The sequence below is a fragment of the Glandiceps talaboti genome, chromosome 20 (assembly GCF_964340395.1).
Source record: "Glandiceps talaboti chromosome 20, keGlaTala1.1, whole genome shotgun sequence".
In the NCBI taxonomy this organism is placed as follows: Eukaryota; Metazoa; Hemichordata; class Enteropneusta; family Spengelidae; genus Glandiceps; species Glandiceps talaboti.
In genome coordinates this window covers 6,249,976-6,273,489 of record NC_135568.1, presented here as the reverse complement: position 1 = coordinate 6,273,489, position 23,514 = coordinate 6,249,976, and the positions used below count along the sequence as shown (strand labels likewise).

The window sequence follows — 23,514 nt, the reverse complement described above, 5'->3', positions numbered from 1 at the left end:
GTGTTACATACATAATACATACATACATACATACATACATACATACATACATACATACATACATACATACATACATACATACATACATACATACATACATACATACATACATACATACATACGAACGTGTGTACATACATACATACATACATGTATGCATGCATGCATACATTATAACATGCATACATGTACATACATACATATATACATACATAGTATTACATACATACATACATACATACATGTGTGTGTGCATGCGTATGCATGTAAGCATACGTACACACACGCACACACACATGCATGCGCATGCACACACACACACACACACACACACACACACACACACACACACACACACACACACACACACACACACACAGATTGATGGGTGGATAGACAGGGAGACAGACAAAGTATCATACATGTACACTACACATGATATTTTTCCAAAACACAGAGGAGTAAAAATCTGCTTACAGTTCTGATATTCGTGTTGTAACAGACAAGAATCAGCAAAGGCATAATGGTGAATGAAAGTACAGACATCCCAAGGAGATAATAACGATCACTCTTTATTCTGGAAATGAAAGTATATAATTGAGGTTTTGTACAAGAAATGACAAGTCCTTTCTCGACGTTAAACTTTATTACCAACAGTTCAACCTCACACAGGAGGTCTTCTTCACCTCACACAGGAGGTCTTCTTCACCTCACACAGGAGGTCTTCTTCAGGGTAGCATTGTGTGTCAAGCTGGTAAAAGCAGGCAGTGGAGAACGTCAACTGCTGTTCACCACCTGTGTGAGGTGGAAACGTTACTAATAAAGTTTAACGTAGACAAAAGGACTTGTAATTTTTTTTACCAAACCCCAATTTCACATTTTCTCAAGTCAATGTCTCCAAGTTGGCTCACAATCATGTACTTCATCTACAAACACACTGAGGATTGTATGTAACATGATTAGGCTGGTTAGTCCATCAAGTTTTTCACACTATACAGTCTCAGTTTAATAATTGACTTTCTGAATTATTGAGTGAAAACTGAGAGACAGAATTCCACTAACGCTAATTTTAATATTTGGCAAAAAAAAAGAATTGTTTCTGGTCAGGACAGTTTGTCTAAAATGGTGCAATGATGCAATTTTTTTTTATTTTGGTTAATTCTTCAGGGGGAAACACAAAATTAACCCTTCCTACTTCAGTGAAGGGAACTACAGAGCCAATCATGAACAAGCAAATGACATCTGCCCCACATACACACTTACTCTAAAGTACTAAATAAAAAGAACAGAAACTGTCAGAAATAGTAGATTGAGTGACAGGTTTGTTGAGAATTTAAAAAAAATTCACGTCTTCACACCACTATAGACTAAATGTCCTGACCAGAAACAATTCTTTTTTTTTGTGACCTTAGACATGAAGATCTCCATTACCTAGAATAAAAGACAAACCCAGCTGCAACCACCAAGATAAATATTGCCAATCCATTAAAGATCAAGACAAATGTATTACGGGCTTCAATTAAAAACGGCTGTCAAAATAAACAGAAACAAAGAATATATATTAAAATCAAATAAAATATAAATATTGAAATTAGGAAAATGATGACTGTACATTATCGCATTCCAATCAATCTCGTCAATGAAAACCATCAAAATTAATGGCAAATAAATTATTGGGAAATAGACACAGGCAAAAACTATTATGACTTGATATATGCTAGCAATGTACATTTATTTAAGGGGAACTCCACTCCTGGTAATAGACATATTTTCATAAACTTGGGTTCTGGAAAGTCACCTCATGTATTTCACATTTCACATTTCACACAATTTTTTTTATGCGAATACCAAGTAACATCAAATTGAGACTACTGTACTGCTAATATTCTCACCATTGCATCACGGGACTAATAGCAGACATACATATGTATTAGATGCACACTGAATATTCATGACTATTTATCTAAAGGTAATAAACACTTACAGTTGGTTTCGTGCCTTGGATCATCAACACGGCAACATTCCCAGAATGATTGCATTCACATGTTGTGGCATATTCGTCTGATTCCTGTACAGTACATTTAGATTTATCCCAGATACTGTAAAGAAAACACGTAACAAAAAGTAAATATCAACAATATTACAGTCTCCCTTAAACCAAAATGTAATCATAAAAGTATACTAATGCCATACTAAAAGTATACTTCTTCAATTTCGCTCAGATACGAGCCCATTGCATTTACATATGTACTATATATTTTTTTATTAACTGACCAAATGATTTTTAAAGTGTTACGATGAGAAATACAGAATTCAAAATGCAGCCACCCAAATAGGCGCCCTAATCCTGAAGGCTTGAAACATACCTCTTTGATTTGCCATATACCATTTCAACACATTCAGGATCATAGCCTTCCTGTAAATTCAAACAAAATAACACTTAGATCTATGCAAATATATGTGTACGTTATGTACTTAAATGTGCACATGTGTAGGATCTCATGCACTCATATACAATACATACATGCATATACATGCATATGGACAGGCAGAAGGCAGACATGCATGTATGCATCCAGGCAAACAAACAGACAGACAGACAGACAGACAGACAGACAGACAGACAGACAGACAGACAGACAGACAGACACTGACAAACATGGATGCATGCATGCATGCCCACATGTGCGCACACACACACACACACACACACACACACACACACACACACACACACACACACACACACACGACACTGCACCTCACAATGACAAGCCCGACCTCACACACAAGACTGCATGATCACCTACCTCCCAGTGATTCATTGTTACTGAGAAACTGTTATTAAGTGCAAGCTGTTTACCAGTCTTTGAATACATCATCACCGATAGCACAGGTGTATTCACGATCTGAACCCTTGCAACAGCCGTAACAGAACGCACCCACTGACGTAGCTTGCTTCTGTATATTGAATATTAATATTATAATTATAATACTGATATTTGTTTCTGAATATTAACTAAGTTCCTTGGACAAGATTTGAACCATGATTATATCTCAGGCAACCCAGCTGTATAACTGGGGACTTGGTAGGTTAGAGGCTGCAATGTGACTGCTTTAATCCTATGCACTGCTACTGTACTAATTCTATGTTTCACAGGGAGTGAGGAAGTATAATGGAAGGGCCGCTGTGTTGCTATAGATCCCGACCAAGGTTGATAAACGTACAGTGCTTTGAGCACAGTGTGGGAAAGTGATTTATGAAAACTAACATTATTATTATTATTATTCTAATAATGTAATGTAAGGTATATAAACAATAGAATTTGTACAGGATTTGTGGAGTACAGTTTGAAAAACAAGGCATGAAAAACTAATAATTATTTCGTAGAGTACCACAGCCAAGGGTTTTAATTACTTACAAGTATGTTTCACCTGTTCAGGTCAACAGACTTGCCAAACTGTTGACCTGAACAGGTGAAACATTACTTGTATGTAATTAGAACCCTTAGAGGCTATAAACTAGTCTTATCAAATGATGTAATGTAATACAAGTCTCTGTCCTTCCAACATGCTGTGCCAAGTGTTATTAATCCAATTCAGTTGTTTACTTTCCCTGTTTGTAACAGATTCCAATCGGCCATGGTCTGATGATGTCTGAAGTTATCCATTATGTGTTGTAAAATCTTAGTTGTAAATACTAATAAATTCAAAGACAACAATTATTTACAAGTACATGTTTATATTTGACATCAGAATAAATACCTGTGAAAAACTAGATTTTTTTTATATATATTTCTTGGTCCTAACTGACACAATAATTATCAATATTAAAAAAACATAACTTCTATCTTTCTAACTTACTTATCAGAACCATCTCCTACTGGCAACACTGCTCCTTTAACATTGTATTGGAAAGTAATTCCGACTGTGGCATCTGGAAAATTAAAGAAACCAAAATATGGGAATCACTGAATAATCTATTTAGAAAGAGGCATGTACTAATCTCAATCTGATTAAAATCTGATGTAGTATACTCGATGTGATTTCTTTTTAGCTCTTACCTTTATTGTAGTTTGTTTGTGTGTGTGTGTGAGCGCTTGTTACCAACATTTGACACAATACCATACGTTTTTTCAAGCCACACAAGAGCACTAAATGAATTTACTCAACAAATGAAAATGTGTAATGAGCCAAAACAATTACGGGCACAGTACTTCAGAACATTCTTTTTGAAAAGAGCTTGAGCACAGAGTTCCCACAACAATGTTTATTGTTTGGGGGTTCTTTCTTATTTTTCAATTTCGAACATTGAGTGTTATATTGTAAGACAGATTCTGATTGGCTACATGTAAGTATGAGACTGTGTCCAAGAAAACCTATGGTATTGTGTCAGATGTAGGCAACGGGCACTCACAAAAGAACTGTCGACAGTAAACGTAAGAGCTACAGAGAAATCGTGCCAGGTACACTACATCGGATTTTAATCAGATTGAGACTAGTCTGTAAATGTATAGTTTAGGGGAGTTATATGATTCAATATAAAATCACCTTTGAATACAGATAATATTCCAACTAAATCACACTGAATCATGATGGGATTGTGTGGTTACTAATTATTTATAAGCAAATTACATGTCTGATGAAACTATACAACGAGTAACACTGAAGTAAATCACTTTCTCTATGTGCTACACTCGTTTATAGCATTCATATTACAACCAGTAACACTGAAGTAAAGCACTTTCTCTATGTGCTACACTCATTTATAGCATTCATATTACAACCAGTAACACTGAAGTAAAGTACTTTCTCTATGTGCTACACTCGTTTATAGCATTCATATTACAACCAGTAACACTGAAGTAAAGTACTTTCTCTATGTGCTACACTCGTTTATAGCATTCATATTACAACCAGTAACACTGAAGTAAAGTACTTTCTCTATGTGCTACACTCGTTTATAGCATTCATATTACAACCAGTAACACTGAAGTAAAGTACTTTCTCTATGTGCTACACTCGTTTATAGCATTCATATTACAATCAGTAACACTGAAGTAAACATTCTCATCTTACTTGTGCTATCTTTCAGTACAATAGAAGGAACAACATCTGTTCTCTCATTCACAGTCTCAGTACTTCTCTTCTTCATCTTTGATAATCCCTGATTGTCAGTGATCACAGTCTCCATGCGGTTACTTTCATTTGATGTCAAGTAGGCATGGTATTCTGTGAAAATACATAAACAAGAGAAATCAATACAGGAAAGTTCTTGAGGCTATATGTATCAAATTAACAGGAAGAACACTGAACAGGAATGATGTATCCACTCTACCAGATCTGTACCTACCATTGCTATAGGAGGAGACCCGGAGAAACTGATTCTAAGTTTTACACCGCCTTAGGCTTGAGGTCATGACCTTTTTTATGTCATTGCCTCATTCCCAGATGAAGATGGCTGTTTAGTCAAAATATTCAAAGACTCTGATATTTTGTTGCACTGTTAAGTGATGAAATTAAGTTTTGTTGAAAAACCAAGAATAAAAACAAAGATAATAAAACAATACAAAGGGGAATGCCATGCCAGAAATACAGGTATTTTAAAAAACTTGGGTTCTGGCAAGTAATTTTATGTCATGACTACATATCACATAAATTTTATGTGATTATAAAAAACACCAAAAAACTCTAGTATTTCTGGGCAATTGACAAAATCTCAATGATGTGAAATCATGAAATGACTCTCCAGAACCCAAAATTGTCAAACTATACTTTTATTTCCCGGGAGTCATATTCCCATTGAAACACTGGTCTTGGAGATAAACAGCACTTTTCTGTCCCAGATCCCAACTGAAAATATGTGTGCCCAAATCACCACATGGTAAAAACAGGGCTATGTTCATATCTCTTAGTTGGTCATTAAAGTAAAAGTTATGGACACGTACCAATGTTGTTATATGACCAGTAAACAGAGTCGTTGTGATTGTTGACAAATTTGGCCACATCCTTTCCAAACTTTGCCAAAGCCTTGAAAACCAGAGATGATCCTTTGTGTACTCCTTTGTCCTATAAAGCAAAAAAATAAAAAAAAATAATGTAATAACTACACTTTTAACATTTTGAATTGATTTGCATAAAAATTAAAATATAATATTGTTAAAATATCTGATTATGAAAGATATCTGTGGTGTGTTGAGCAATGTACATGTCTTTCCCTATATATATATATAATTACATGTAGATGTTATTCACCAATAATTTTCTTCCTTCAGCCAAATAAAATATGAGTGACCTAAGGGGTCTTTGTCACTACGAGTCGCTAGACTTGTAGTGAAAACCCTTAGGTCAGGAGTATTTTCCAACTGAATGAAGAAAAATTATGATTATACCAGCACCAGTAACATCAAAAGAAACTCGGGGAAAGTAATGGTAATTTTGAACATTTTGACTCATATTTGGAACACAGCAGAACCAGTGATGTAGACATGCATTTTGTCATGACATAGACGTGTGCTGTCGTGATGCAAAATGACCAGGGTATATATCCCATATTTTTTTGTTCAACTTGGTTTGTGCATGACGAATAATGATGAATACCATACTTACAACTATTTTGACTTAATTAACATCACTAATTCTTGGTGAAGGTATCACTCTTCTAAAATCTAAGGTATATTTGTATGATGTATACACACCAAATAACATAATATTTTTCTATGGCTACATTGTCACAAGACTGGATATGTCTATATGCTTATGTTCACCTCATTACCACATTGAAATCATGTGCACTGATATAACAAGTATGTTTCAGAACCTTAGGAACGACATAGTCTTAGATTTAGCAATAAGTCAGACAGACAGACAGACAGACAGACAGACAGACAGACAGACAGACCTGCAGGCATTTTACCTGAACCAACCTGTACATCAGTATGTGTTAAACTTAGTTAGAGAGTGTTTCCAAGCAACCTCAAGAACATATTAATTGCAGTGCCATTCACATACACTTGTTACATTATACTAAGTACCTGGCCCATAATCATTTTAAGACCCAAAGCGCAGACAGATCATTTTGATGTGAATAATTTCTCAACTAGACAAGTTTAACCCATCAAATATCATGGCAATCGGTACAGCGGTTTTTGACTTTGAAGTTGACAGACAGACAGACTGACAGACAGACAGACAGACAGACAGACAGACAGACAGACAGACAGACAGACAGACAGACAGACAGACAGACACTTTACAAAGCATATAGCACTACTGAACCTTATCAGTTCAGTTGTGCTAATAAAAAAACTGCATGGTTAAAGTGCAAATGACAGTTAACTCGGCCTACCATGTGAATTCTTTGCCACTGTTCTTCATTGTTGACATCAAGTAGATCATTGGCAATCTTCACAAAGTTCTGTTTAAATGAAAACAGTTGCTATCTCCATAAATGTACATTAACATTATACTAATACCTACAATATAGTCAACAAATGTTATATACACAGTAAACCTAAATATTTTCACCACTAGAAAGTTTTTTACAATTTGACAGTCTTCAGTTAGTTCTCAAAGATTAATATTCACTAATTACCAGACTGGTACATTGCATTCATGTACAAGAAGGGCCATTTTTGTCACTACTTATTTTTATGTTTTTTGTTTTGCCAGCAAAATATGCAAAAATAAACCTTTTAGCAAAAATGTCCAGGTTTTATAGTAGTTCCAGAACTAGTCGTCGTCTCACCTTTTTAAAATCAAACTAATGTGTGATGTACATATCACATAATATTATGATCATGTTTTCTAACTTAAGACTTTGATTTTGACTGGAAGAGGTGGGATTCAGAATTACCCCTGTGAGTGATTTAGACATGTTCATGTTTAAAACGGCAACAGCCAACAGCATAAACGACTTCAAGGTACTTTTTTGAGCCCTAGGTACACGCAAACAGCAACCTGCTGGCAGATATTCAAACCTGTCATTTAATACTTGGATAACCTACAATGATGTTCAACCAACTGTACCTCTTCGTCTGTCTCATGAGCTGTGCTAAAACTAGCAGCAAGTATCTCTATTGATCACAACGCAATCTTTCTCTCCCTGATGTTAAATAGGCCATTGCAGACTGCAAACAGGAAATTGAGAATACAACATCCTCATGCACTCAAATTGGGGTATCATCACCTCATTGTACTGTTTCTTACGAGCTTTGTTCCTTGGTGTATCTTTCGTATTGTTCAGACATTGAGGAAAGCAGCAGTGCTCTATGATTAAACGAGTAACCTATACCATGTATACCCCCAAAGTACACACAGACGGGAAGTAGAGTGCCACCATGGCAAATTTTGGAAAGGCCTATTGTAAACACCGATAATATGACACACATACACTCACTCACTTCACTCAGATGATAAACAAACAACTCCAACATTTGATTTTAAATCATGACCAGGAACTAGAACACAATATAACGTACAACTTTGTTTATTATACCAGATTAGATATCTCCCAGTGTTGCTATCCTGAAGACTCTACTTAAAACTCCACTGGTGAAATGTACACTAATTAAACATCAGGGAGTGAAAGAAGATTACACTGTGATCAATAAAGAAACTTGCTGCTAGTAGGTAATTTTGGCACAGCTTGAGACAGGCTAAGAGGTATACAGTTAGTTGAACATTGTTGTAGGTAATTTTAGTACAGCTTGAGACAGGCTAAGAGGTACAGTTGGTTGAACATTGTTGTAGGTAATTTTAGTACAGCTTGAGAGAGGCTAAGAGGTACAGTTGGTTGAAGATTGTTGTAACTTACTTGTACAAAATACTTCTTGCTATCAGTATCTGTTGTCAACATCAATGGCTTCTTATCAAGAACAGTGTTCAGGATATTAATTGCCACAAGGAGATCGCCCCCAACAACCAAATTTTCAATCGACACCAGTTTTGTTGTTTCGTCAACAAGCTTTGTAGCATCATCTGTAGTGTTGATGTTTTTGGCCTGGAGTAAACAACGAAATATAAATAATGACCACATATGGTGAATTCTACAAACTTTATGGTGAGAAATGTAGGTATAGTTACAGTCACTTGCAAGCTAATATTCTATTCAAGGATGGTTGAATACAAAATAATGATATTATTAGGTATTTGAGAATATTCAAGAAATACCATCAGTTGCATTTTCACAGATAAAACATCGGATTGAATTGACCTTTGACCTCAGTCTGGGTTTGGTTGCATGACTTGTGTTATATATGTGCAAATGCTGGTGACAGTATTTCTTGAATATTCGTAAATACCTAATAATGTCATTAATGGTTTTTTTTTGTTTTTTTTTTTGTTTTTTTTTTGTTTTGTTTTTGTTTGTTTTGTTTTGTTTTGTTTTGTTTTTTTGTTTGTTTGTTTGTTTGTTTGGTTTTTTTTTGGGGGGGGGTATTTGTTTTTAATTTTTTATTTCTTTTTTTCAAAAACAAATATTTTTGTGCCGGGGATTGCTCCTAACAATTTTTTCTGTCATGCAGACATATACACACAGTCACACATAATGCTACAGAGATCCATTCAGGTTTGGGACTACGTATGTGTGACAGGGCTGTGTTGCATGCTCTATATCACGTTGCTGTGGAACTATCAAGGTTTTCCCAGTCAGTCCACAAGCTATCCCACTCACCCAGGCCCAGCAAACATAGCACCCTGGGGCTCCGTGTGAGTAATATCGTCACCGACTTTTTGAGTCATATTACTCCAGGAGTCCCCCCCCCCCCCCCCCCCCCCCCCCAATTTGCACTGTGCGAGTGAGACAATGCTGAGTGATACAGCCTACCCACTGAGTCAGTAGAACACTAACCCTGGGCTTTAGGTATATGTCACAGAAAAATCCTGTTTACAGTGGGATTTGAACCCCCATGACAGCTCTCAATTGCTAATCATGTGCGCTAACCACTATGCTATAGGGAGCTGGTCACAGTGACATTTCTATTGTTTATACTTACTCGTTTTTTGAGTTCTGTCAAACTTTCACTGGTACAAAATGTTGTATCAGAAGAATACCATTCTCCCTCAGTACTACATTCACGTCTAATATTGCCTAAAAACAAGATACATATGAACAAAATACAGGACTTAAATTTTTTTTTAAATGCGGTGTAAAATGTTTATTGTACGTACACTAACAAACTTTTTACACACTTTTTAGCTAAGTTTTGAGTATACAAAAGTGGTGATGCTGTTTCACTTTTTTTTCAAGTAGAAAAATACTGTGTACAGTAAAGCACCCATTTGAAAGAACTTAAAGCTGCACTTCTGTGTAACTGAGTATGATTTTTTTTATCAGACAACTGATTTAACAATCACTGAAAACTGTTATAATACCAATAATTAGACATTGTATCAAATGATTGTATTCACAAGTGGTGCAGTAACAGTTTGAAATTGTGATTGCATCGGGGTGCTGAATTTTTGGTGTGGACCTAAAAATCAGTTTGATTGGATTTATTGTATGCTGCACAAACTAACAAAACAGTTTCAAAAAACCTTCCAGTTGTGGCTAATGCAGCTTTAATTATTCTCTACCAGGAGGTATTTATTTGTAGACATTCTATATCACTACAAGTTAGGGCTGACGTTATCCGGTTATTATATTGCAGATTTTGTATTCTATCATAAAATTCACAAAGACCAAAACCTACCAAGTGTACCAGGTGGGCATTTCAGCCATGGTGTATAACATCCAGCATTAGTGCCTGGCCATGTTATATTGTTGGTTTTGTCGTCTTCAGGAGAACACTTCATTGTGTCTTCACCTGCAACATTTTGGTAATGACATGGTTGTGGTTTCAATGTAACTTTAAAGAGTTAAGTGCTTGTTTACCTGGGGTAGGGATGGGTGTGGGGAGGTAGTACTAACTAACATAACAATGGTGTGTGTGTGTGTGTGTGTGTGTGTGTGTGTTGTGTGTTGTGTGTGTGTGTGTGTGTGTGTGTGTGTGTTTGACCCACTTCTTTTTTCAAATCTTGAAAACTTCAACACGTGATACTTGAATTTTTGAGCATTTTAAAACTATAAATGGTTTATCCCCTCTTTTAATGTATGTATGACTTTCGACCCAATATTTTGGACAACATAGTTTCCAAGTTGCTGCTTTTGAAATTTTTCCAAGATTTTGTCGGCCTGATTTACAGTCTTCAGCTCGTTCTCAAAGGCTAACACAATGTAATTACCAGACTGGTAAGTTATCTTTATGTACAAGAAGGCATAATTAAGTCATGTATACTCATTTTCCAACGAAATGATATTATAGTGAAAGTGAGCTAGTCTTTAGTGCAAATGTCCAGGTTGTATACAGGCACACAAGCATACACATTTTACCTTCTTGACATGTTAGTTTGTCGTCTTGTTCTTTAACATCAGGTACACAAGTGTCATCATCACCATCCTGTTTGGTATAGCCATCAAGGCAATGACAGGTATAACTTGCACGTTCATTCACACAGAAGGAGTTTTTATTTACCTCGTCACATGTATGGTTTCCAGTTTCGCATTCATCTGTGTCTGCAAAGTTAGGAAAAGAGAATTGGTTTTGTATGGCATACCCTTTAAACAGATTTATAATCACTATTACAGTTTATCATATACCCAGTATCGATTCCAATGCAATTCAATGGAGAACACGCAAACAAATTCAAACCCGGGCAATAATTTTCCATGTTACAGCCCGGCACATTTTCCGCATTTTTTGTGTGTAAAAATTCTTTGTTTCAACCACTACATAGCCACCGTTGGGCAGATTTAGTGTTACCACCTACTTTTCCTACTACTAGCTATATCCCTAAGTATGAGGAGCACAGTTAAAAGCTAACAAAGGTTTATCAAAGCATTTTTTTGTGCAGGACAAAGTTTTTTCTTTATTAACTGTTCATTCACACTTACCTTTACAGAGAGGTAGAGCTTGTGAAAAAATTCCATCATGGCATGAAATGCGATCTGTATGCGATAAACTGAATCCATCAAAACATCCAAAGCTCACACGGTCTCCATGTGGTATTGCTAGGGTTTTCGGATCATCTAACGTTTCTTCAACAACGCATGGTTCTATAAAGGAACCAGAAATCCAGACGATGAATATTCATGAGAAGATTTACACTGAAGGGAATAAACACTTAGGAGTCATGGATATTCATTATGCTGATTATGCAACCATAAAGAGTCATTTCTGCTGGCTGGGGTGGGGGGGGGGGGGGTACGGCCTATCGCGTATACGTATATGTGCCACCCTTTGGGGGTTTTCACCCTTTGGTGTAAAATGGGTATACTTTTTAGAGCTAACGAGTCTAAAATGGGGTCCACTTTTCACAATTTTTTACTTTGTTTGGTCGAAAATGGGGTCCTGGAATAAATTCTCAACTGGTTCGGATTTTCCGGGACTTTTCCCTGATAATTCACTGGTTGATATTTTCATATTGGTGATGATGAGAGAGTTATGCTCATGCACCCCTGAAATGCGTGTTTGACATTCTTAGATATTGCCCCATAATGAATTGTTATGTTAACTGCAGCACATGTGCAATACTACATTCATCATTCAACCATGCATGGTGTATTGGTTTCTGGTCAAAATGTTGTAAAATGGGGTTGACAGCATTCGGGCCACTCACCCCTACCACTTACCAGACCTCGTATAGTCTAAGACTATGACAGAACCCATTGACACGTGAGTCCAAGTGTGGCGTACTTGGGGTATTTCCACTCATGCTTGCAGTGTTTTCTGCTAGCTGCACTTTCATGAGCATGGCAACCCATCAAACAGAAGACATCAAGCAATCTACATCTTCTCTATTTGTTGTTGGTTATTTTCTAGAGTTTGTGTGATTATTAGTTCATAGAGGCCCAGGACTCATGGTAAGACCTGATTCTCAACAACATCGTGGATCAGTAATTTAATTGTTATAGCCTAACTTATGTTATTCAACTTGTTTTCCTGCACTTTAGGCAGAAAGTTTGGGGACTATTGTGAGGTATGTTATCCAGTTATCAAACTTAAATGAGAACTTACTTCCAACTTCTATGTTGAAGGAACAACTTGTAAGATTATCCAAACTTGTTTCATCCTGTGCAGTATATGTTACAGTTGTATTACCACGTTGGAACTTCTTCCCTGGTTTATGTGTACATAATAATTTGATATCAGTCTGGTTGTTGGTCTGTGGTGGTTCCCAGCTGACTACAGCATTTGCAGTCTCTGGTGTACTGAAGATTTCAAGTATGGTTTTCACCATGTCCTTCGGGCAAATCAGTTCCAATATTTTACCTGATAAGAACCATACAAACATCATTGAAAGTAAAAAATTACAGTTGAAGAGCATTTGAATGACTCCTTTGCACCACATATTATCACTAACTGATGAAATAAGAAACTTTGAACCAATCATGTATATTAAAGTAATTAACAAAACACATCAAAGATAGAACAAGTACAGAATATAGATGAGGGGTCCAAAGTCACATGTGAAAATACAACTACCACCATCGAAGCATTGATGAAGGGAACCTGTTACAAATTAGAAAAGTAAACAAATGAATTGGATTAATAACACTTGGCACAGCACAGACTTGTATTACATTTCATGCTTTGATAAGAAGTGTTATGACCCTCTTCATGTGTATGTAAAATGCCAATGGAACTTTAAATTTGTTTGTAAACGTGAGCTATTATGTAAAGAGGCCATACAAATGATGAAATGCAATACTTGTCTCTGTACTTCAAACATGCTGCATGTTAATAATCCAATTCAGTTGTTTACTTTCCCTGTTTGTAACAGGTTCTGTTTGTCTATGCTTCGATGTCAACAGTTGTAACTTTCGTATACCCATGTGACTTAGGCACTCGGCTATATTCTATATTACTGAGGTGAATTGATTTGTAGAAGCAAACTTAATAAGAAACACACACAACCACAAGATAAAAAAAGTTTAAAGGGACACATGCCGAGTTCATACTGTTTTGGAGAATTTTTTTTGCTGTATATTTAAAAGGCACTCAAAGTATTCTACTTACTGATACAGCAGCACATTTAACTATTGATTGCAATTGACTGAACACAAACCTTGTATTAATATATATCATACAAATGATCCGATGACGTAATTTATGGTACGTATCACAATATGTCTAGGACATCCCTACTATACAATCAACTCTTCTAACATTGCCAGAAGACAATTTGTAATGGTATAGAATGCATGCATTGACAATAATATTACACTAAAGTAGTTTAATAGTCCATATTCCAGACTGCAAACAGGAAATTGAGAGCAGTGCTTGGTCATCTGATAAAAACAAGAATAATTAAACCCAACCAAATCATGCCACCTAGTCATCAAACTGACAACGCCTGCCGACGTGAACAAGCAAAACGGTACTCTAGGTACAAAAATATAATAATCAAACCCTTGGTCGTTTAACAAGAACTACATATTGCAAGAATAAAATTAATTTGAACAAATTAAACAAGTAAACTTCAGTGCAAGTGATTCACCTACCTGTAACAATGAAGTTACACTGATAAACATTACTTGATGGGTCAGTGAAATTACAACTGACAGGGGTGTCACCCTCACCAAACTGACTACCTTCTGGAGGATCACACGTCATTTCGATATCAGAGTTGTCGTAAACGTTGTCACTGAAAGTGATGCCTCCATTATAGTTCTTATATGCAGCAGGTAGTTTGAAACGTGTTATGGTTTGATCAGCACATGTCACAGTTGGTGGTTCGTTATCTATATACAAAGAATGAAATTGACAGGTACATGTAGTTTGAAACGTGTTATGTTTTGATCATCACACGTCACATTTGGTGGTTCATTATCTATATACAACGAATGAAATTGACAGGTACATGTAGTTTGAAACGTGTTATGGTTTGATCAGCACACGTCACATTTGGTGGTTCGTTATCTATATACAAAGAATGACATTGACAGGTACATGTAGTTTGAAACGTGTTATGGTTTGATCAGCATACGTCACATTTGGTGGTTCATTATCTATATACAAAGAATGACATTGACAGGTTTGTTTGTTTGTTTGGATTGATTTATGTTTATTTATTGCCACTTCAATTAATTTCTGCAACAGTATAGTCATACTTTATCCAGAAAAGTAGGCAATCTTGCAAGAAACTGAGACTTTTTCCACACAAATAGTTATCTTGCAAGACATTTAATAATTTTTCAAAAAAACTACACATTGATTGCAAGAAATAGAAACTTTTCCCAGAAAAGACGACAATCTTGCAAGACACCGACATTTTTTCCAGAGAAGTAGGAAATTGAAACTTTTTTTTCAGAAAAATAGGCAATCTTGCAAGAAATTGGTACTTTTTCCAGAAAACTAGACAATGATTGCAAGAAAAAGGAACCTTTTACAGAAAAGTAGGCAATCTTGGAAAAAAAATTAGTACTTTTTCCAGGAAAGTTAGCAAAAAACAATCTTGCAAGACCAGTTGAATGATATGGTGTTTATTTGAGATTAGATAAATACACTTTTTAGTAAAATTATAATTAGTACTTATACAACATAAATGGTGGACATTTTGTGAATAATGTTCTTGAAGTTGCAAGTAAAAGATGATGAGATCACAAAATATCTCACTATATGCAAATGATGTATGATATGGTTATTATGCAAATATTGCCCAGCAATAGGTCACATGAACAATGTATATGAATATTTGATATATTTTGTATATAGGAAAAACATAAAACTCACCTTCAACATTAACTGCAAACGTACAGCTAGCAGTGTTGCTAGCTCTGTCAGTGAAGTTACAAGAAACAGACGTTATCCCGAAACAGAATCGACTGTTTGTGTCATGAGTACAGGCTATGACGATGTTTTCTTGACCATCCACATTGTCTGTTGCTGTTACATCAAATGCAGATACTTCACCGTAGTCAGCTCCAGGGAGTGTTTCTATGGTCATGTCAGGGCACTCGGGTATGGGTGATTCTTTGTCTGACAAGTAAACAAAAATGTGACAAATAAAATTTTAAAAATGTGAAAATAAACATAAATGTGACAAATAAACAAAAATGTGAAAATAAACAAAAACTGTAAGAAATAAACGAAAAACCATGAAAACATTCAAACAAAAATGAGATAATGAAGAATACCGTTTCTGTTGCAAGTTTTTGATACCTATAATCATGTATGCTCAGTTGAACAACTATTGAACATATTGTTTCTTTCAGAGAGAGAAATTTATTAAGAAAATTGGCAAAGATTTCAAGAATTTGGTTTCAAACCATGTAATAACTTATTGCAAAGGTGGATGACATTGACATTTAGGTATTCCATAACAATGACAATATCCATGAATTTTTCACTGAAAGTAATAAGCTCTTAGGGGTCATGAATATGCACGCTCACTGTATGACTTAATTACAACGGGGTACATGAAGTAGACTTTTATTGTTTGAGCAAAGTGTATGAGTTGCAGGTGTATTGTTAATCAAGTCAGCGATGCAACCAGGAGTTGTGTTATTAAGTGCCTTGTAGGTGATCAGTAGTAACTTTAGCCAACATTTTAAAAATATCATCATATTACTAAATTTATAAAATAATCATGTATGCAAGGTACATATGAGAATCCAAATTGGAAGAACAAAAAAAGGGAGAGCTAACGATGTGTTGTTTGCAAAGTAGTAAGGCAACCATGCTGCAAATATAACAATCTCCAAATACTAACCTTCAATAAGTACAGTGAAATTACATGATTGGTTGTTGAAAGACGAATCCGTGGCTACACATGTAACATTGGTTTCACCAACAGGAAATGTAGCACCTTGTGAGGGATCACAGGATATCTTTATATCACTCTCAATGTCCACATTGTCAGTCACCTGGATGTCGTACTCTGATATAATGTTGACATCTAAACCAGGAGATGTTGTTTCCACTATCTTTGAACAATTCATTTCAGGTGATATTTCATCTAAGAAAATGAAGAATATATATCATTTATAAAGATATATACTGATATAATTTAATTACTACATGTAGTTACAAATAATATTCATTGGTTTTTGAAAATATACATACATGTTCATTTCTGACATGCTGTAACACCACCCATCCCAACCCCAATCCCCATGCCCACCCCACCTACAGGGGGGGGGGGGGGGGGGAGGGGTGCTACTCCCATAGATGAACATAGTATTGAGCAGGTCACTGGAAAGGGGTGCATGGTTGTGCTCATTAGATATGAGAAAGCTAGCTTAGGGTATATGTGGGCCAGATGATTTTGGAAAGAGCTGCCAAACTCAGGGACCGAGATCAATTTTAGCTCAAAATAAGTACCATTTGCTTATTTATATTTATATTTATAATTGTTAAAAGTATGATTTATTTCTAAGAATTAATTATTTTGATCAGCTTTTTAAGCTCATTATCGTATCAATTTTTTGCAATCCAGTTGGCATGAGAAAGGGTCTCCTTTTTTTTTGGATGTGTGTACTTTGCAAACAGTTTCGGTTGAAAGAACACACCAACCTGCATAATTGCATTATTATACAGTTTACACAGTTCTAAGGACTGTTTCACACTAATTTGAAAAGATGGGAAAATTACAGAAATACATGTATGATTCAGATAAAAAAGGGTAAAATTATAAAATCATTATTCCATGTATGTATGTATGTATGTATGTATGTATGTATGTGTGTGTGTGTTGGGGGGTGCGTGCGTGTGTGAGTGCGTGCATGCATGCATGCATGTATGTATGTATGTATGTATGTATGTATGTATGTATGTATGTATGTATGTATGAATGTATGTGTGTGTGTGCATGCATGCATATGTATGTGCATGTGTGTATACATAATATGTATGTATGTACATAATGTAAGTATGTATGCATGCATTTTATATGTATCATGTATATGCACATGTATGTTTGCATGCTGGAAGATTTCTCACCGTTATTGTAGATAATAGCATATACATCAATCGCATTGAGTGCACCTTTCCCATCCTCACAGTCAGTCGATTCTCCATTCTTATCATAAGTCAGCCAGGCAGTATCACTTGACACACACTGACCACCATCGTGAATGCCAAAGATTGGAAATCCTTGTTTAGCAGATACAATGGCACACTTCCTGATGGCTTGTGAACGTTGCTTGTAGTCGTCTGATAATTTGTCATCAGTGCCCTCTATGGGTGGAATGGCAGGGTCTGATGCTGATTGCACGAAACAGCCAAGGCTTACAAATCTACCAGGGACACTCTCTGTAAAGTAAAAACATCAATATTTAAATTGATCAAAGTTTAATACAATGATAAGGCCTCGCAAGTACACAATTGACATTAAATTTCTAGATTGTCAAATCTCTTTACAGAGGATACTAAGAAAATTACATCAATGGGAACTTATTAAGTAAATATTTAAAATACATGTCATACCCTCAGTACGGCCACAAATACAGATTTGTTACTTTTGAACATAAACTGATATGATTGCAACAGTTTAGATGTAACTAATGACCTTGTAAGCTTTTCTAGCATAAAAGTACACTTGCCAAAAAAACCTCTAGGATAGCCAATCTCTTTGTTGTAGAATGTTTGCAAAATTATCACTTGTAACTTGTCTGTGTTTGTAAGCATTGGAAAAAGTACAATGCTGGTTCACACTTTCAGTTTCCAGACATGGACCTGAATATTTTTCTAAAATAAAATAGCATATCATTGATAATAAATACTGAAATCAAGCAGATATGGGGAGATGGGGCAGGAGGGAGATTCATGGGGGGGGGGGGGGGGGGGGGGGGGGGGGGGGGAGTCATGATGGTTAAATGGTTAGAATGCGTGCCCTGGCCACTTCAGGCTAAAGTGCTTGAGCACGATTTGAACCACAATTGTGCCTCAGTCAACCCAGCTTTATAATTGGGGACCTGGTAGGATAGAGGTTGCATTGTGAATGCTTTAATCCTATGTGCTTATAACGGCTGCAATGTATTGAGTACAGAATAGGAAAGTGTGATATAAAAAAACCAACATTATCATTTGTATTCCCTTCCTGCAGGTTGAGCTTTTACCACTTCACATTCCTATAGGAAGCTATCAGAGTAATTAACACAACTAGAATATTAAAAATATTTTTGAGAACCGGGCCATTCCTCCCCTCACCCCCTTTCACTATTATTTCCTTGCACAGCTTCCAATCATTACAATTTAAATGTGGAATTTCCCAGTATGCCCCCCTTTCATTCCCAAACCTGTATATATTATGACGGCCCCATACCAGGAATACCCAAATGAGGTTATAGGTTACAGATATAGACGAGTTAATAAAATTTCTTCTCAAAAGACCATGGAATTAAACCATTGTTTTTAATATGCAATTGTATTATGTAGTAAAAGGAGCACAAACTGAGTTTATACGTATTTGGATGTATGAGTTGCTGCATGATTAAAGTGAACATATCAGGATTGAGTATTTATTTGGATTTTTAATTTATAATTTATAAAACATTTTTTTCATGGCGTCCTACTTGAAAAATCATTGTGAAACAACACAGTCCATGTCTGTGTTTGTAATATTGCAAAAAGCTAAAAAATGTGTAAAAAAAAAAAGAAGTTTATTGTACTTGTACATACAATAACAAACATTTGACACATTTATTAATCTTTTGCAATTTATAGAGTTACAAACACAGACTTGGACTATGTTGTTTCACATTGATTTTTCAAGAAGGACATGTAGCACGATAAAATTGGTTTATAAATCCAAAATCCAAAAAATACCAAATTCTCATCAATATATAGCCACTTTAATAGTGAAAAGTTATTCACATGGATTGACAGTACATTCTACTCACAGAAGCATATTACTTTAGTATAACCATCACTTACATTTGACTAAACTCAAACCAGGTGACATGGTTTTATAGTTTATAATAATCACATGATGTAATCTTTTATATGTAGAAAACTGACTAGTCCAAGAAACCTAACTATGCAAACAACTGTTATACAATGTCAGAAGACAATTGTAATATCATAGAAGGCATACAATTCCAACAATGTAGCTGAAATAACTGTAGCGTTAGTTTTCAATTTGAGTTTTGTTGTTGTTGTGGAGCTTTTTTTCATTCTGGGTTTTAACTCAAAACAAAAAGTTTGTTCTGGGATTAAACCCCAGCTCTAAGCTCTAAAACAAATCAAATTCAAAACTTAGTACAGCCAACATTAGCATTAACAGTAATAGCTAGAAAATAGTTTAATTGAGGTTTTAAGTTCTAAAAATAGTAAAAATATTGTAAACTCAGTCTATGCCACTTTAAACAAACTGTACTTACTTCTGAATCCATTTACTCTAAGATAAACATGATTCGCCAAGAGTCCACCCTCTCCATCATCAGCACAAACATTAGATGTACCATACATATCATAGGTTAACCCTAATGTATTGCCTGCCCAACATTTCCCTCCATTTTGTAGTGAGAAAACTAAGAATCCAAGTCGATTAGCAGCAAGAGAGCATTTTTTAAATGCATCCTGTCTGTGTCTGTAGATACCATCTAATAAATCTGAAACCAGGTCGTTATTTTCTAGATTACTATTGACAGGAAAGACCCGAGAATATGGATCGTCGGTGTAGCATCCCAGGCTGACATAATGCACAAAATCTGTACAGATCAAAGAGAAAATGATGAAATGAATTTCACAAAAGTAGAGAGTTGAATAATTGTCTGCTTGCTGGATACGTGACTCCACTATACTCATTCTCTATTGAGTGTAATGATCAAAGCACAGATTCAGCAAATACACAGGTTATTAAATCAATTTTAACACAATCTCTAAAGAGAATATAAAATATCAAAATTGATCATTTAGTCTATATAGAATATTTTTTTGCTCTTTGTTGGACAAGAAAATGTGGAAATTAAACCCTGGTTGTTCTACATCACGGCAACCTGCATCTGTGTCATGACAACCGAACACACATCTACATCACTCAGGTTCTGCTGTGTTCAAATATGAGTCAAAATGTTCAATCATTACTTTGCCTGATTTTTCTAAGGGTATTGTCACTATAACCATCAAGCGAATCATAGTGACAAAGTCCCCTTAGGTCACTTGTATTTTCCTTGGTTGAACGGAAAAAAATATTTGGGAATAATATCTAATTATCACATGTTGACATAAGTTATCAATGGACATTAAAGTTTTCCTCAAGTGGCTGTTCATTCAACCTCATTCACTGTTTACACTATTTACACTCAGAATAGGGTGGCATCTCTGATAGCAAGTTTTCCTCAAGTGGTCACACATCAACCTCATTCAGTGTTACAATCTTGATTAAACAGTGATTGTATTATGATAACCAAGGCACTGCTATCACCCTTTTCACATGGGCAGTAATTATGTTAGTGATGACTTGCTTTGATTTGATTTGATTTGATTTTTGGGGTGTTTAATAACACTGTTTATATTTCAAAGTTCAGAAAACAAAAACCAGATTTGATCGCATACAAAATATACTTGCAAAATATTCAGAGTGTAGAGTTTCATATTGCGGTTAGAAAAAAGTAAATCAAATGCACATATTAAGGAATGGGGACATTTTTTGAAAGTGATAACTTAAGAAAAGTTTCCAAATATGAAAAGATTTTCATTCATGAAAAGAGTTGTATTTTTGTAATACGCCCAATAAAAAACGTTATTAAATACAAAAAAACACTGTTTTTCAGTTGTTTTTCATTCCCTGACTAATTTAAATTTACTTCCAAATGAATATTCTTTCTCTTTACCAAAAACACTGCCTTTTGGTCTTTCAGCTATGCAATTCTCGCTATCTGCAATACAATTCTATGCATCGCTAAGGAGTCAAACGGAACGCAGTCTCGCGACCGCGCTTGCATTTGTCAACACCTACACTTCCGGTCGCCTATGTCAATACACGTGAATGTTTCTTCCCAACAGTTTAATTTGTAACAAATAAGATAAACGCAAGTTTTAAGCTCATATAATTATAGAGGTGGGAAATTTAAATATGTACAGTATCTTTCCAGAGCAAAATTACAAGAGATGTCTACAACTGAAAATAGGAAAGAAACATTCCTGTGTATTAGCATAGCCGACCGGAAGTGTAGTTGTCGACATTAGAACGTGTTGTCGCACGACTTTGTTCCAATTTGACCCCACAGTGATGTGTAGAATTGTATTGCAGGTAGCGAGAATTATGTGGAACCAACTGCCAAACACTGTGAGTGTCCACTCTACACCGACTATTGAGACTTTCCAGTCAAGACTAAAGACATACCTTTTCAAAAAAGCCTATTTGTGACAGTATTTATTGTAAAATGTCAGTGAGCATCACTTGATATGGGTACTATGTGCTATATAAATATCTTTATCATTATAATTTCTTATATTCAATTCTCTTTATCTAAATGAACACTTCACATCTTATAATCACCAATCACAGTTTACCTACCATCTTATCTACTGAAAGATTCAGATAATATGAAGCACTTTATAAGGTTCATTCTGATTGGTCAGATAATGTGAAGCACTTCATAAGGTTCATTCTGATTGGATAGAAAGCATTGAAACAAGCACATCTGTTGTTTGTATTGTTAATGAGAGATAAAGTATATGTATGTTTTCCAATCAGTGACAACCTTGTAATAGCTTCACATCACCCCCTATCCAATCAGTGACAACCTTGTAATAGCTTCACATCACCCCTATCCAATCAGTGACAACCTTGTAATAGCTTCACATCACCCCCTATCCAATCAGTGACAACCTTGTAATAGCTTCACATCACCCCCTATCCAATCAGTGACAACCTTGTAATAGCTTCACATCACCCTGAAAGATTATGACACCAAATAAACATGCATTCGCATACTGTATTAGGTATACTGTGGATCCACATTATATTTCGTACCATGTTTTTGCTAAGTTTGGAGAATCCCAGTAACAGAATGGAGGAAAGGGGTAAACATGGCAGTGTTCCCCCATAGAGTCTATGATAATATTGTTTGGGAACCCAGGTAAAATGACGTGGGAACCCAGGTAGATTTTACCTACTTACCACCCTTAGCAAAAACACTGCAAATTAGTATGTGAATGCATGATTGTTGATTCTACCACATGCAACAACAATATTTTACTTTTTATCAATTTCAGCTGATGGCTTGCTTTCTGTAGTAGCATCTTACCTGCATACACTTCGACTTCACAGGCCCTCAGCTGACTGTATGTACCACTCTGTTCAATACTGACATATCGTCCAAATCTATCATTGCATGGGAACTCAAGGTCACTATTAGTAGTCTTGTCTAAAGCAACTTCTTCTCCACAGACTGGGTTTGAACTGGTGTCTGATGAGTACCCAGCACGTATAATTGCACCATACATCAATATTGAAGTCCATCCACCGTCATCTGTACATTTGGAATACATGTAAAGATACAAACATAGCAGTGTTAGGAACATT

The 23,514-nt window shown here is 35.6% G+C and overlaps 1 protein-coding gene across 1 annotated transcript; it reads right to left on the bottom strand.

The window, feature by feature from the left end:
* Positions 1–429: 429 nt before the first annotated feature.
* On the bottom strand, positions 430–23,480 carry LOC144451013 (uncharacterized). The gene is made up of 21 exons (XM_078141772.1): positions 23,237–23,480; positions 20,363–20,692; positions 17,982–18,293; positions 16,753–16,998; positions 15,774–16,019; positions 14,543–14,782; positions 13,056–13,310; positions 11,933–12,094; positions 11,372–11,554; positions 10,692–10,805; positions 9,996–10,090; positions 8,816–9,001; positions 7,349–7,417; positions 5,949–6,069; positions 5,080–5,232; positions 3,865–3,937; positions 2,811–2,961; positions 2,367–2,416; positions 1,985–2,099; positions 1,432–1,529; positions 430–577 (listed from the first exon to the last, which is right to left on the bottom strand). Exons 1-21 carry the CDS (start codon positions 23,478–23,480, stop codon positions 430–432), a joined length of 3,591 nt encoding a protein of 1,196 aa, XP_077997898.1.
* Positions 23,481–23,514: the final 34 nt, after the last annotated feature.